Genomic DNA, 13,333 nt, shown 5'->3' with positions numbered 1-13,333 from the left:
GCTCCTTCTGTGTGATCACTTGCATTTCCTGATTAGTTAATGAATGGATGGGAAATAGATCCTGTATTCTGTGGTTGGCTGCACTTTTCTATTTTTCACCTGGATCTGGGAGGAGCACGCAGTATCCATGAGCCAGATATCTTTTTTTTTTTTTTTTTAATGGTGGGCAAGTTGTGTTTTGATTTACTCAGTTAAGCGTTGGTTTCCTTTTCTGTTTAGCAGCAGACACATTTTTACGCCTAGGCAGCAGGGCAGCAAATACCTGTGCAAACTTAACCAAGCGGAACAGACTCCTGTACTTCTGTCTCCCCGTCCCTCTGCCTCAGGTCAGATTTTTCATTCAGAAGCAGAGCTTTGAGAAGCTACAGGGACAGCAGGCAAATGTTATTTAACAGGTCAGAAAAAGCCACAGCACATTCATGAACTTTTTAGGAAGGCAAGGAGGACACACATTATAACATAAATTTATTTCTGAGTAAGTTGCAACATGAACAACTACTGTACAGAGAAACTGCATCACACTGTTACAACTCTGTCATCGTATTTGTGCTTTGTAGGATAAGTAAACATTTATTCTATCACGGCAAAAAAACTGTATACTGACAACGAACTGCATTTGGTTTAAAAATAAATACAATTTCCCATATATTAACTCTAACAAAGCACTTGAAGTCTCCAATCCTCAGTGCATTTTGGAACGTTCAGCCTCAGAAATGCCGAGTGTTCGGAGTCGCTGCTCGCCTCAGTAGGAGCTGCAGATGTTCAGCCGTTGCGAGGAGCGGGCGCAGCGGCGGCGCCGTGACCTTTGGGGCGTGCGGCCAACTGAGCTGCGCTGTGCGGTGGGGCTGCAGAGTGGCTGTGGGGTTACTCGTGTCGTTTAATGTTCCTCCTTAGATTTTTCATTTGCTAACCATTTGCGGTGCAACCATGCAAGTTTAGGTACGGTTTTCAAGATAAAATTGAGAATATGGCTCTTTTTCATAAATTATTTAAAACTACTTCAACATTTTCAAAAATATTTAGTGCAAAAGGATAGGGTTGGGTTTTTTTCCCCCCAGAAATATTACAGAAGCATATACTGTTATATGGAAAATAAAACATCTCTTAAATATTTTATTGGGAAAAGCAGGCAGGTTTTCTTTAACACTATTTGGGTAGGCAGAGATGAAGGAGAAATATTTTCAAAGAAACAAATCGCAGAAGAGCTGCGATGTGGTAAGTCTTATTTACCTTTCAATTCAGACCCAGTCTCTTTGGCAGAGGAAAGAGAAAGTATCAGTAAGTGCATGGTGCTGACAGATCGTCTCAGCAAGACGATACCACAGTCTGTCCTATCAAACAGTCACAGAAATGTTACTGTCGAGTGACTGTAGCAATAGTTCAAATGCTTCTATCCAAACCAAATAAGTATGTCTGCTGAAACTTAAACAATCGTTTTGCTTTCGCACAACCTGCAAAAATTCACCATTAGGATGAGATGATGCTGCTTTCAGATACGCGCTTTTTCACCTTATTTGATTAAACTGAAATTAAAATAGCTTTTTTTCTTTTCACTGCTTTCAACTGATACACGTAGCATGTTACAAAGTGCTTTAAATAGAAGCACTTTGCGCAGCGATTGCCCTGTCGCAGCTCCCTCTTTCCAGGTAGGGACACTGAGGCACAGAGGTGAAACGACTCGCCCAAGGTCCGTGGTGGCCCCAGGCTCACAAACCTGCTGTCCCAACCAGCAGAAGTGCGCTCGGGGTGCTGGGGCTGGAGCCGCCCTGCCTCTGGGAATGGGAGTGAGGGCTGCGAGGGCAGAAACAGGATTTTACTTCCTTGAGAAGATGATGTGAATTGGGAACGGCTATAGAAGAGAAATAATCCCAGGGGAAGCAACAAAAATGTGTTTCAAACAGCTTTTTGTGGTGTTGTCTCACTGAGAAGGTGTTAAGTGTTCAGAAGTTTTTCCCCTCATCAGACTATGGGGATTTTAAAAAACGCTATAATAATTGTTTATTTAGGGACATGGGTGTCTCCAGGTGTCCTGGAACGAACCCTGGTTCTATCAGTTGAACTGTACCAATACTGGTGTTTTAAAACTAAGTGTTAGCGTTCTATCCTGTTCTAGCTGATTGATTTCATCAAATTGATAAACAATGGAACATACTAGATACTTGATCAAGCCTTTACTGTGTACCCCGTTAATTCAGAAGGCTGAAAGTCCATCCCCTCCCGGTACAGCCCATCCTACAGCACAACACTCGGGAGTCCCTCCCGACGCGGGAGGAAAAACGCGCCGCAGCGTCGCTTCGCTCCATGTGCAGGGGTGCTGTTTCTGTAGAGTTTGTATTTCTTTGCTCGCTTTTATTCAGTGATGTTCGGAGATCAGAGCGTTACACAAACCACTGCTTAGTTAAACTGGAAGAAAGCAAAAGCGCTGCAGAGGAGAGCTCCCCTAGCCCAGCTCGAGGAGCCAGTCGAACAGGCTCGGCATCGCCACTCTGTCCTCCTCAATGAGCTTGCAGTACTGCACCACGGCGTGGAAGATGTCCCCCACTTTCCAGGACTTCCGTTGAACTAATTGCACAACATCTAAAAACTAAACAGAAACCCAAAACAAGAGGCGCTTAGGATTTGGTTAAAGTTTTGCTCAAGGAAGGCACACGAAATGCTCCTGGACCCTCGTCTGCCTGCGTGTGGCTGCCTGTGGGAGCAGAGACGAGTCCTCAGGCGGCCACAGAAAGGACCTCTCTGCTTATAAAACTGCGTTTCTGAGGTTCCACAGCTCACCAAAGACTGGTCAGATCGCAGGACTTTTTCTAAATTTCCTGTTCTCATCAATTATTTCTCATTCATTGCAGTGAAAGTTAGAGCAGTGAAAGCGAGCCTGGCAAGGGATCACAACTTTCTCTGCTATCGACAGCTCGCTATCAAAATAGTGAAAGTGCAACTATCCATCTTAAAGAAAAAAAATCCCTCTTCATTACCATCGGCTGTACTTTAATGTATATTTAAACTTCTGTATTTTCACACGTACGTCCCATAGTATTTTAAATATTCACATAGTGCTGGTGAGAGGGAATTCTGCGCAAACTTCTGTCACATTAAGACGTTTGCCACAATTGTGGCTGGATCACAGGGAGTATCTATATTTGATTTTTATTCTTCTTTAACCTCCATATAAACTGGAGGTTAAATATGTCCTTAAGCAGCTGTAAAAAATCCTGAATTTTGTCCACTTTGTACTTAACAATGAGCTTCACAGTGTCATACATCTGGTACCATTTTTTACTGAAGCACATAAATGAAAATCAAAGCTTTTCATTTCTTTGAATTTCACAATCAATATCTAATTAGCTTTCTCCTTCTGTGTTTCCAGTTTTAAACCACACAAGAAAATATTGTGTGTCTAGTTAGTGTAGCTGTTTGCTATTTACATACCGAAGCCTAACTTTTAATATGTATTTTAATGACATTTAATAGGCACGCGATTTCCAAGAGCACTGTTACAGGCAGGATGTGCTTCATTATTCTCTAGTGTATTTTTGCAATTGAATTAACTGTTTGCCAAAGCACATGGGTAAAGCTGACAGCTGCTTCTTTAATTAGATGCAATTTGGACTGTTGCTGCTGAATGCATTTTAAATTATGTTTATGATTCCCAAATGCACGCACTCAAGAAAATCAAACAATATCTCTGCTACTCAAAATGATCTTCCCACGAAAGACCAAAATACTGATTTGTAACGCTCTTTCCACTATTGGGGCTGCATTATTGAGGCAGACCCTGCAGAAGGACTAAGGAATTTCAAACCTTGGAGAGCTTAAGTCCAACTTGGGTCTCGCGTCACAGTTGGCTCTTGCTGCCACTCGAGCAAAACTTTGTGACATCCACACACAAGTGATTTTCTTTCTGGAGCTCCCTGCTTAAACTCCACGTAAGCCCTCTGCAGCCCTTCAAACACAGCCGCATCGAGGACCCTCTGTTAATTCTGCCTTGGATATCGATACTTCACACCTCACTGACACCCCCCCAAAGAGAAGAACCGCGTTACAGAGGCCTTGGAGAAGGTCTTGCGGCGATACGATTTCTTCTGCCACAGACAATCTACTAAATATTTCACATACCTTAAATTCTGACTCGTTTAATCCTCTCCCTCTTTCTGCAAACACTGGCATTGCCGTTTTGCTGTGACGAGTGTGGGTTTGTATCTGCTTTTAAGCTCAGCAATCCTAACCGCTACTGTGATTAAAGTGAAGTAATTGTATGCCCGATGCTGCGAATACTATATTTTCAAATTTGTTAATACTACCTTTTCAATTCTGTTTTCCTGAGATTTCTTAAAATAGATGGTTGGAATTCCAAGTTCGGAAGCGGCGATCCACTGCAGGGTGGCTCGCAGCTCTGCGTCAGGGCACTCTGGCTCCAGATCAAAGTTTATCACGAGTAGGTCCTTCTGACAATTAGCTGTTCCCACTGAAAGCGCCGAGGTACTTTCTGGAAAAATAATCCCAACAGTTACTGTGCAATTACTTGCGCTAATTTCAAATCGCATGCTTTAATTGATACGGCTCAACTTACCCTCCGTATTTTCTGTCTGTTCTTTAAGGAAAACCTTTTCTTCTACTAATTCACTTGAAACAAACAACAATAAAGCTTATTAGTGATATTTAGGAACAGCCTACAACATTGCTTCATGATGGATAAACTTCTCCCTCAATGTATGACCTAGAAAACTGCAAGAAAAAAGTTACATAGGATGAAATAATAAAATGCCGAATATATTTCATTTCTTTAATCTGTAAATCAGGAAAAGCCATGGGAGTCATGACATTGTTTCATAACAGGATGAAGTACTTGTACAGGTTGCACCGTGTATTACATCTCATTGGGATTTGTGTATCTTTGCAGTTTACATAACGACAAGCAAATGACATCATGGTAGACACGACAAGCCTCATCACCTGGGCGGAAATACTGAACTTCCAGGGTGTGAGTTCTGCAGTGCTGCACGCCCGGGATGAACCTTTCCCAGTCCTGCTTTCTACTTGTGTCTGTCACAGTTAAATGCAACCGTAACTCTCCATGACTTCAGCTACTGCTGGCTTTAGATCTACTACTGACTGGATAAACAAATTCTGGTTACACCTTGCAAGAATCTCCAGAGATCTGAACTTCTTATCTAATGCCTTTCTTAAACTACTGGAAACGAGTTCTGGGCACGTGGTTGCTGCTCCAGCTTCCATTTCTGAACACCCCGTCCTTGCTCATGCACGTGTGGCAGGACACTGCAGACCCCCTCCTCGTGTCACGGCCGTTCCTCGCTCCTGGAGGGACAACGCTCGCTGGACGCGTTCCCAGAGTGCCTGACTCTGCCCTCGACCAGGGGAATGCTGTAAGCGTGAGATTTCATTTCTAGCATGGGGGAATGCTAATCTCCACCACCCTCGATCCCAGGATTTCAGAATCTCGGTCAAGACTCCGGAGAATCAAGGTTATATGTGCTCACACAGTGGTTACTGCCAGATGGGAGAGGAAAGAACGGCAGCATGTAACGTGTGGTTTGTCCTTAGAACCACGGGTGCCTAACGGCTTCCTTCCCACCTGATTTCCTCCAGTTTCCTGTTGGAGCAGCAGACGCGGTCCCTGCCTTGGCCTCGACTTGTGGAAGTACAAATGTCTCAGTGGAAGTACAAATGTCTCACGCCTATTGCCTGACACCTGAGAACAGCCCCTGGAAGCTAAGGAGGGGAGTTGGAAATTTATCCCTTCACCTCTCGGAAATGTAAAGCAGCGGGGTCACCTGCAGGAGCGCGTGAAGGAGCTCTCGCTGCCTGCTGCCACGGTGGGAACGGTTTAACAAGGTTACTCTCCAGAGCAGCAGCTGAGAGAGAAGGCACCTAACGCTACAGAAATATGAATGCCCAGGTTTCTTAAAAAGAAGCCTCTCGAAAGCAGGGCAGTTCACAGAATTGCCATGTTCAGCATGTGATGCTCGGTCTGTGCGCTCGTGCCCCGGCGGCATCGTGACACGGGCTGGCCGGTCACAGCCCTCTCCAGGTCTTTAGGCAGGTACTTGCACATCTCTTGACAATTTAACTGCGTGCTCAGTAGAAACATGCGAGATGTACTTTGGACCAAGTTATTGCTATTCTTGGACAGAATGCTGTCGTATTTTTTCCCTTTGACTTTAATTGATCCTTATTTGCTTGACCCTCTTGGTCCCCCTGGGTGGCCTTTGCTGTAATTGTTCCCTGCCGAGTGCTGCCGCCCTGCACAGGCTTCTTTCTGAACCTGACGGCCGGCTCGGCAGTAGGTGCAAAGCAGGGCTTGGCACATTTTAGATGGCATGAACAATTTGCAGTTAAAATTAGACTGAACACCAAGTCTCACTTTCGTGACTACTTACTTAATCATAGGAGAAGATGGCACGTTCTCCTGATAAATTTCCAGGTCCATAATGCCAAGACTGCTAGTTGTACTGCTGTTGCCATTGCTGACAAAGCAAAAGTTTAAATATTAGTGCCAAGCTGCACTGAACATGTCTCCATACATCTTTTTTTAATTTATTTAGGCGCAAAGCAAAGTAAGGAGGCTGCTCCCTGTTATGCAGAGCTTCACAAAATCAGTTGTGCTCAGCAAGTGGTTCCCAGAATGAAGCGCACTAATCTGCTCAAAATGATGAGGCTTTTATTCAGATATTTCTAGATGGAGCATGTATCCAATGATGCTGTAAACTGGAGGGGAAAAAAAAAAGTGGACTATTTTCTTGTGAATGACTTATGGAATGAACATTGGCCTCAAACGAAAAAATGGTGTGCATGAGTCCTTGGAAAGAAGGGCTATGAGGTGCAGTGATGTCCTGGATAAAACCTGCAGAGATTCAGAGACCTCTGGCCGTGGCGACTTGCAGCGAGGCCTCGGGCTGCCCAGGGCACGACTTACCTGTCTGTGACCAGCAGCGGTGTTGGTGTTTTACATCACACTCCAAATACTGCCGCGGACCTGGCGGGACCCACAGGCACAGTGACAGCCCCTCATGTTTCTGACTACTCTGAAAGACTGAGGTGCTAATTAAAGCCACTGGGACTAGTAACACGTAGAAGTACTACTTGGCTTTTTCATGGGAATAAAGTATTATATCTGAGAATATTTGGAAAAAACTATCACCAGTTCACTTTTTAACACTGTTATAAAACTGACCGCGAATCTTCCTGTGGATATTTTAATAGTGTCGTGAACAGGTAGTGAATCTGCTGCCTGCGAGACAATCAGCACAAACAAGTTCTGTGTGGCAACTAAAAGCAACTGAGAGTATTTTTCCTTGCGTTGGCAGGACTGATCAGGCAGTTCCGTTCCCCGCCAGGTTTTTCTGAGTCAGTGTCGCACACCATGCGCTCACACTTGCAATTTCTGTTTCAGTGCAGAGCCAAAAGGCACGATGCATTAGCTCTCTCAGACCAAGGACTTTGTTAAAGGTTGATGCTGTAATAGTGGGATGAATGCTCACCCACGCTGACAGACAAGTTTCGTTCAGTGTTTTATCAGCCAGCCAGCAGCGCTCTCTGACGGAGACTCTTGCTCTTCCCTGCTTCATTACCACACTGTCTCCCCTCCTTGTCCTCTTAATACCCAGGAGAAAGATGAAATTACTCAACAATATTTTAAAACCTAATCCAAGGGCGTGTGAAGAAAAAAACCTTGCTCAATTTGAAGTCATGAAAGGGCAGAAGTCAAACTAACGTCGCTTGATATAAACTCTAAGGACTGGATAAGGTTTTTAGACATGTGTCCTGACTCAGATAGGAACAAAAAGCAGCACATTGCAAGGGGAGCTCTGTGATTTATGCCTGCTGAGGGGAACTTAGTGATCCTCTGTTGATCTGCTCCCCCAGGCAGATCAGGGCTCTCCCTCTGCTCTCTGTGCCCAGGCACCTGGTGGGAATAGCGGTCTCATCAATCTCAGCTAAGGAGATGCCAAACGAGAATTATGCAAAGAGTAGCAAAAAAAAATTGAAGGAAAGATTGTAGCAATTAGCTTGTCCAATGGCCCTTTTGCTGTAGGACAGAGGCATCTGAGAGATGCCAGGAAGCTTTTTCTCTGTATGAATCTAGCTGCTCACCCATAATAAAATGATCTATCTGAGAAGGAGAATGTGGCCAATTCTTTTGCCTTTTTTTAAAAAACAGAAATCAACTCTGCCATTAGGCATTTTTTACAGTATTCTGAACAAATATCGAGCTCTTTTCCCTCATTCTTGATGCATAGTAGTGGAATAATTGCCTTGGTTGACTAGACCATTCTGTGTACTGAGAACAGACATCACAGGTACCTCAGGGATCGCTCGCTCAGTTGCAGGTAGCTACTCGTGTCGTCGGGGTTGTCCTCGTCGTTGGCCAGCTGGGACCAGCTGCCGGTGCTTTCTTCACTGCTGCTGAGATGGTTTGGAAACTCCTCACCCATTTTTGTCTCCCCGATGACTTCAGGTTCCGGTCTGCTCTGGGGACTGTTGCTGGTAGGGCAATAAGGAATTGAGACTGTAACATGGGCAAGCAAACTGCTGCTCACTGAAATCAACCGAGCTGCAAAACCGTACAGATGCAAGAGGTTGCCCAAGCTTAGAATTTGTACAGGAAATCCAGCTGAATGTGTGGCCTGAGAGGCTCTTAAAAAAAGCATCTGCATACCGCTGCTAGAAACAAACACAGAACCAATTAAGCCTTGTACTGAAAAATGCGTGAAAGGTTTAACTCTGACAATGAGACTACGTGCCCGAGAAGAACTGCTCACAGCACAGGTCTGTTGCTTAACTTCATTCCCTGCACTTCAGCAGCTGAGCTACGTGGTGCACGGGCTCTAGTCCGACGTGTATTCCCAGCGCTGTCATACAGCGTTTCTTGGGAATACACATTGGACTAGACCCCTGTCTTGTGACGGGTCAATAAGTTTCTTGCCAGGGTTTGCTACCGTTACCATTGTACATCCAAAAGAGGTCTGGAGGCCAATGCAGGGGAGTGCTGTGGGTTTGAATCACTACTGACTCTCAGCCTTCTTGGGATCTTTGATGTTTAGGTCAGGGAAGGACAAAGTATTTCTTTTTCTTAGAAGGGGTGCAGCAGATAGTCAGAAACCAGGCTGAATGTGGAGCCCGGGCTGAGTTCAGAGAGTGCAGGGTTAGGGGAAAATGCTTCATAATTCTGCATGCTTCACTTGGGTCACACACGCACACACATTTATAGGGCACATGTTTTTTTTTCAAACACACACAAACAAAAATAAAACCTATATTTATGGTAAATTTTCAGAGCCCAAATGGACTTTGTGAGGCTTACTGTTCTGACAGGCAGGCAGAGAAGCGTATAATAATCCAACCCCCTCTCTTTTTGGATGATAAGAAAGAATTAATTATATCCCTACAGGGCTAGAACAGCAATTAGAGCTCTGAGGACGGGGGGACAATGCTGGGAGTGGTGCAGGCTCCTGCGCAGGGGCAAGGGAGGGTCCCCCAGGCTGTGCCCGGAGCCCCCCGCCTCCAGAGCCCACAGCCCCGGTGATGGAGGGCCCTGAGCAGGGGGCATGGCTTGCCAGTGCCGTCGTTTGGATGTTTAACGCAGGGCAGGCCACACCTAATGCTCTGGCTGAAACGTGAGAGGACTTTGTGGGCATTGTTACTTGGCATTTTGGGGTTGTTGGATTCATTGTGCAGTTACATCTTGCACTTGCTGTGCCTCGAACTGACAGTTCCCTCCTTGTGAGCAGATGGCTGGAAGGGTTTCTGTGGATCTGTGATGGGAATGGGTCTGTTGCGCTGCCTATGTACAAGAAACAACTCTTGCTCCTTGCTGAAGACCTCTTTTCCAGGCCTGCATGGCTTTTTTTCCTTTTTTTCTAATTGGCTCTATGTCTGCTTGATATTTTGCCTGGAGTCTATGTGCCTGTAGCTACCCTAGCAAGTAAGTTCACGCTGTAGGAGTGGATCAAAGCAATTGGTGCTGACGCTTTCATACCTGCACGATATGTATTTTTTAGATTTTTATTTCAGCCTAGACTTGGTGAGACAGTCGTGTCACTGAGCTTACACTTTGCCTTCATGAAAGCTCATCTTTCCTGTCCTGACTATGGAAGGCTTAAATATCTGTAGAGAGAAAGCTTACTTCTCCGTGCAGTATTAGCTCTGAATCTCAGAGCCACAGCATTGTCATACTCGGAGTCAGTTTGTTCCAGAACCTGGCACTGTGATCCGTACGACTGGGTGATTTTACACCATTAGAGAGCTGTAGCCAGAACTTGACTTGTTTAGTTCTCTGAAAGTGCTTCCCTTATCTTCTTCCTTTATCAAGGAAATCTAAACCAGCACCGAGGCAATGTGCTGGCTTGCTGTTTGGTCACTTACCTATTCAGGAGCGGGCTGGCCACCGTGGGTTTCCCATCAAAAGCTGCTGGAGGCTTTTCTTTGCCTTGATGCTCCTTTCCAGCAGGGCCAGGTGAAGGGAAGGACTCTGAGCCTTTGTCCGGCTCGTCGCGCTGATCGGTTTCGATCTGAATTACTGGCACCTCCCTGAGCTGACCCAGCGGGAGGCACCCAGGGCTCTGCAGGATCTCTCTTTTCTCCTCCAAATTTTCTCCATCCTTTTTGGCTTTTGACTGAAGCTGAGTCGTGCTTTGGGGGTGTTTGCTTTCCAGCACGTGTTCTCGGCTTCCATAATCAAAGGAATCCTGCTGGACAACAATTAAATTTTTGCCACTTTCGACAATGTTTGCAGCCAGCCTGTTTGCATACTGTTCCACGTGCGGCGGGGAGTCGCTGTGAAACTGCTCTGCCTCCGCCCCACTGGTGATGATTTTGTTCTTGCGCATGAGAGATTCGATGGAGCTCGCCCACGTCTCGTGGATCAGCATGTCTGTTACCTGGTCAGTCTTGCACCTCTGGTACAGGCACGAGTCAGACTTGCACAGGCCCGAGGAAGCCCCGGTGCTGACGGGCTGTACGCTTAAGGAGTCTCGGTGGTGGTGGGCAAACCCATCCAATGAATTCGCCTTAACTGGGACATTCACCGTCAGCCTCGAGCCGGACCACCTGCTGTCAGGCACAGACGACTGCCTGAAGCAAAAAGGTGATCGTAGAGAGGGTGGCAGCAAGCTGCCACACCACTCCTTCGAATTCCGAGGGGAGGACAAGTGTTCTTTATTTTCCTTTTCTATTTCCCTCAGCATATACCTATAAAATTCTTCTGTTATGCTTTCTGTGCTGGACTGTTTGGACGGGCAACTCGGCCTCACGTTAAGATGACCGTTTTTCTTGGCCACCTGTTGCAAAGCAGAAGTTAAGATGGTGTTTGCGTTTTTTCCTGCGTAGTAATCCAGTAACAAATCAAACCCTCTTCCTTCGTTCTCCATCTGGTTCACCATAAACCTTGAAAACTCATCCGTGATGCTCTCACAGCTAGACTGCTTTGAGACAGAGCTCGCCTGGCTCACGGGCTGACCGAGGGCGTTCACTAGGCCGAGGGTGTGGAAGGAGGCTTTGGAACCCGAGTCCTCCTCCGGTATGCTCTCGCAGCTCGAGCCCTTGGCTCGGCTCCATCTTTCGCAGTGCAGCCTGTTCCTGGGGTGGTTCGGACCTTGCCAGATGCTGTCAACCATGGAGAGTTCGGTGAGGTTCATGATCTTGGCAGCCACTTCGTTCGCAAAGATATTGACTGAATCTGGTGCATCCTCGAGGTTTATGGACTCATCTACCACCCGGTTCATCAGCCTCTCCTTCAGCTCAGGGTGCTCGTCGGTTTTCCTCTTGATCTCACTGAGTCTAGGAGCGCGGTGCTTCCGAACCACTGAAGCATTAGTGTGGGTTTCCTTTTTCCTTTTCATGGCTCTGCACGATAAACTCTGGGTGACCAGATACTCGTTACCTCTCTTCCACGCGCAGAACCAGGGTTGCTTTCCATTGGAATTTTCAAGACAAATGGCAGCTATTTCTGTTGCCATAGAGACGACTGTTTCTGCCAGTTCTTCTGCAAAATCTGTTATACAATATTTGTCCCTTGGATGTTTCACCTCTAGCACGGGCTGGGAAGGAAGCAAGACGTGGTTTCCTAACACAGACAAGCTCACCTGAACATCGCTATTCAGCACAGCATCGCACTGGTGCTTGGCCTGGTCTTCTGCGCTCGTGGTGGCGCTGGAAGGCAGCTGTTCCTGAACACCGTGCCTGCACTCATTGCGTGTGAAGCTGTTTTCTCTGTCTGAAAACGATCTGCAGTCTTTCCTCTTCTGATGGCTGTTACCCTGACCTGGGGCTTTGTAACAGTCCCGCGCGGTTCTTTTCAGGTATCTTTTCTTGGGAGATGTTTTTGCAACAAGCGCATTGTGCCCCGAAGCTCTGCTGGCTGGCTCCGAGTTCATAGTGGCGCCTTCGTTGCTGTGTGCACCTTTCCCATTACTTTTCTGAGCGTCTGCGACATTTCCAAGATCTTTGCTAGTGGTGGTGCTGAAGGATGTACCAAACGGCTCCACGGCAGAGCCATCAAGGGGGCTGAGCAAAGTCTCACATGCTGCTGCCTGTGTTGACCGTCCTTCTCCTCTTGTTACTTTCTCTGCTTCTGTGCCCTCGGAAAAGAGAGGAGAACACTCCTCCACTTGTCTTATGTCATTCATCTTCTTGCAAGTGAAATATATTACACTAAAAAGCAACTCGTTTGCAGTCTCAGTGAAAACGTCTTGTGTACTTGAGCCATTTTCGGAATAGGGGCGTGGCTGTCTTTTCTTCCTAACCTCTTCAATAGAATGTCTCAGGATAATATTGGATAAGTTTTGTGCGAGTTCATCCCTGACTACTTCGTCAGCGTGTGGAATCCGTGGCCTTGCTGCCATTTCAATGATTTTCCCGTTCATAGATTCTATGAAATGCCCTACGTTCCTGTACGCGTCGGGTTTTGTCAAGACGGTTGACGCCTCTCTGAGAAGCGCCGCTGCGATGCTGTCATTCAGCTTCTCCACGCTGCTTCCCATGGCCACGCTGCCACGGAGGGCAACGGCCGCGGAGGTCTCAGCAGCGGACAGCAGCCCGCTCGATGCTTGATTTTCCCGTTCATAGATTCTATGAAATGCCCTACGTTCCTGTACGCGTCGGGTTTTGTCAAGACGGTTGACGCCTCTCTGAGAAGCGCCGCTGCGATGCTGTCATTCAGCTTCTCCACGCTGCTTCCCATGGCCACGCTGCCACGGAGGGCAACGGCCGCGGAGGTCTCAGCAGCGGACAGCAGCCCGCTCGATGCTGCTGGGTACTTCTCTTCCCTCACTTCCCCCAGGCCACAGACGGCCCACGGGCTCGCGACCTGGGTCATGCC

The 13,333-nt window shown here is 46.7% G+C and overlaps 1 protein-coding gene across 1 annotated transcript in view; it reads right to left on the bottom strand.

Annotated features, from left to right (window-relative positions):
- Nucleotides 1-2,440: 2,440 nt before the first annotated feature.
- Nucleotides 2,441-13,333, bottom strand: part of SPHKAP (SPHK1 interactor, AKAP domain containing) — a gene marked incomplete at its 5' end in the record, with an annotated part of 33,536 nt that continues 22,643 nt past the window's right edge. The window contains 7 exons of the mRNA XM_009866437.1: nt 2,441-2,584; nt 4,299-4,483; nt 4,568-4,620; nt 6,396-6,482; nt 8,320-8,499; nt 10,381-12,938; nt 13,139-13,328. Of these exons, the coding sequence (XP_009864739.1) occupies nt 2,441-2,584; nt 4,299-4,483; nt 4,568-4,620; nt 6,396-6,482; nt 8,320-8,499; nt 10,381-12,938; nt 13,139-13,328 (3,397 nt within the window). The remainder of the gene's footprint in view (nt 2,585-4,298; nt 4,484-4,567; nt 4,621-6,395; nt 6,483-8,319; nt 8,500-10,380; nt 12,939-13,138; nt 13,329-13,333) is intronic.

This window comes from Apaloderma vittatum, unplaced genomic scaffold (genome assembly GCF_000703405.1).
Source record: "Apaloderma vittatum isolate BGI_N311 unplaced genomic scaffold, ASM70340v1 scaffold14590, whole genome shotgun sequence".
Lineage (NCBI taxonomy): Eukaryota > Metazoa > Chordata > Aves > Trogoniformes > Trogonidae > Apaloderma > Apaloderma vittatum.
Note: the sequence above shows the minus strand (reverse complement) of the source record. Positions and strands in the feature narration are given on the sequence as shown.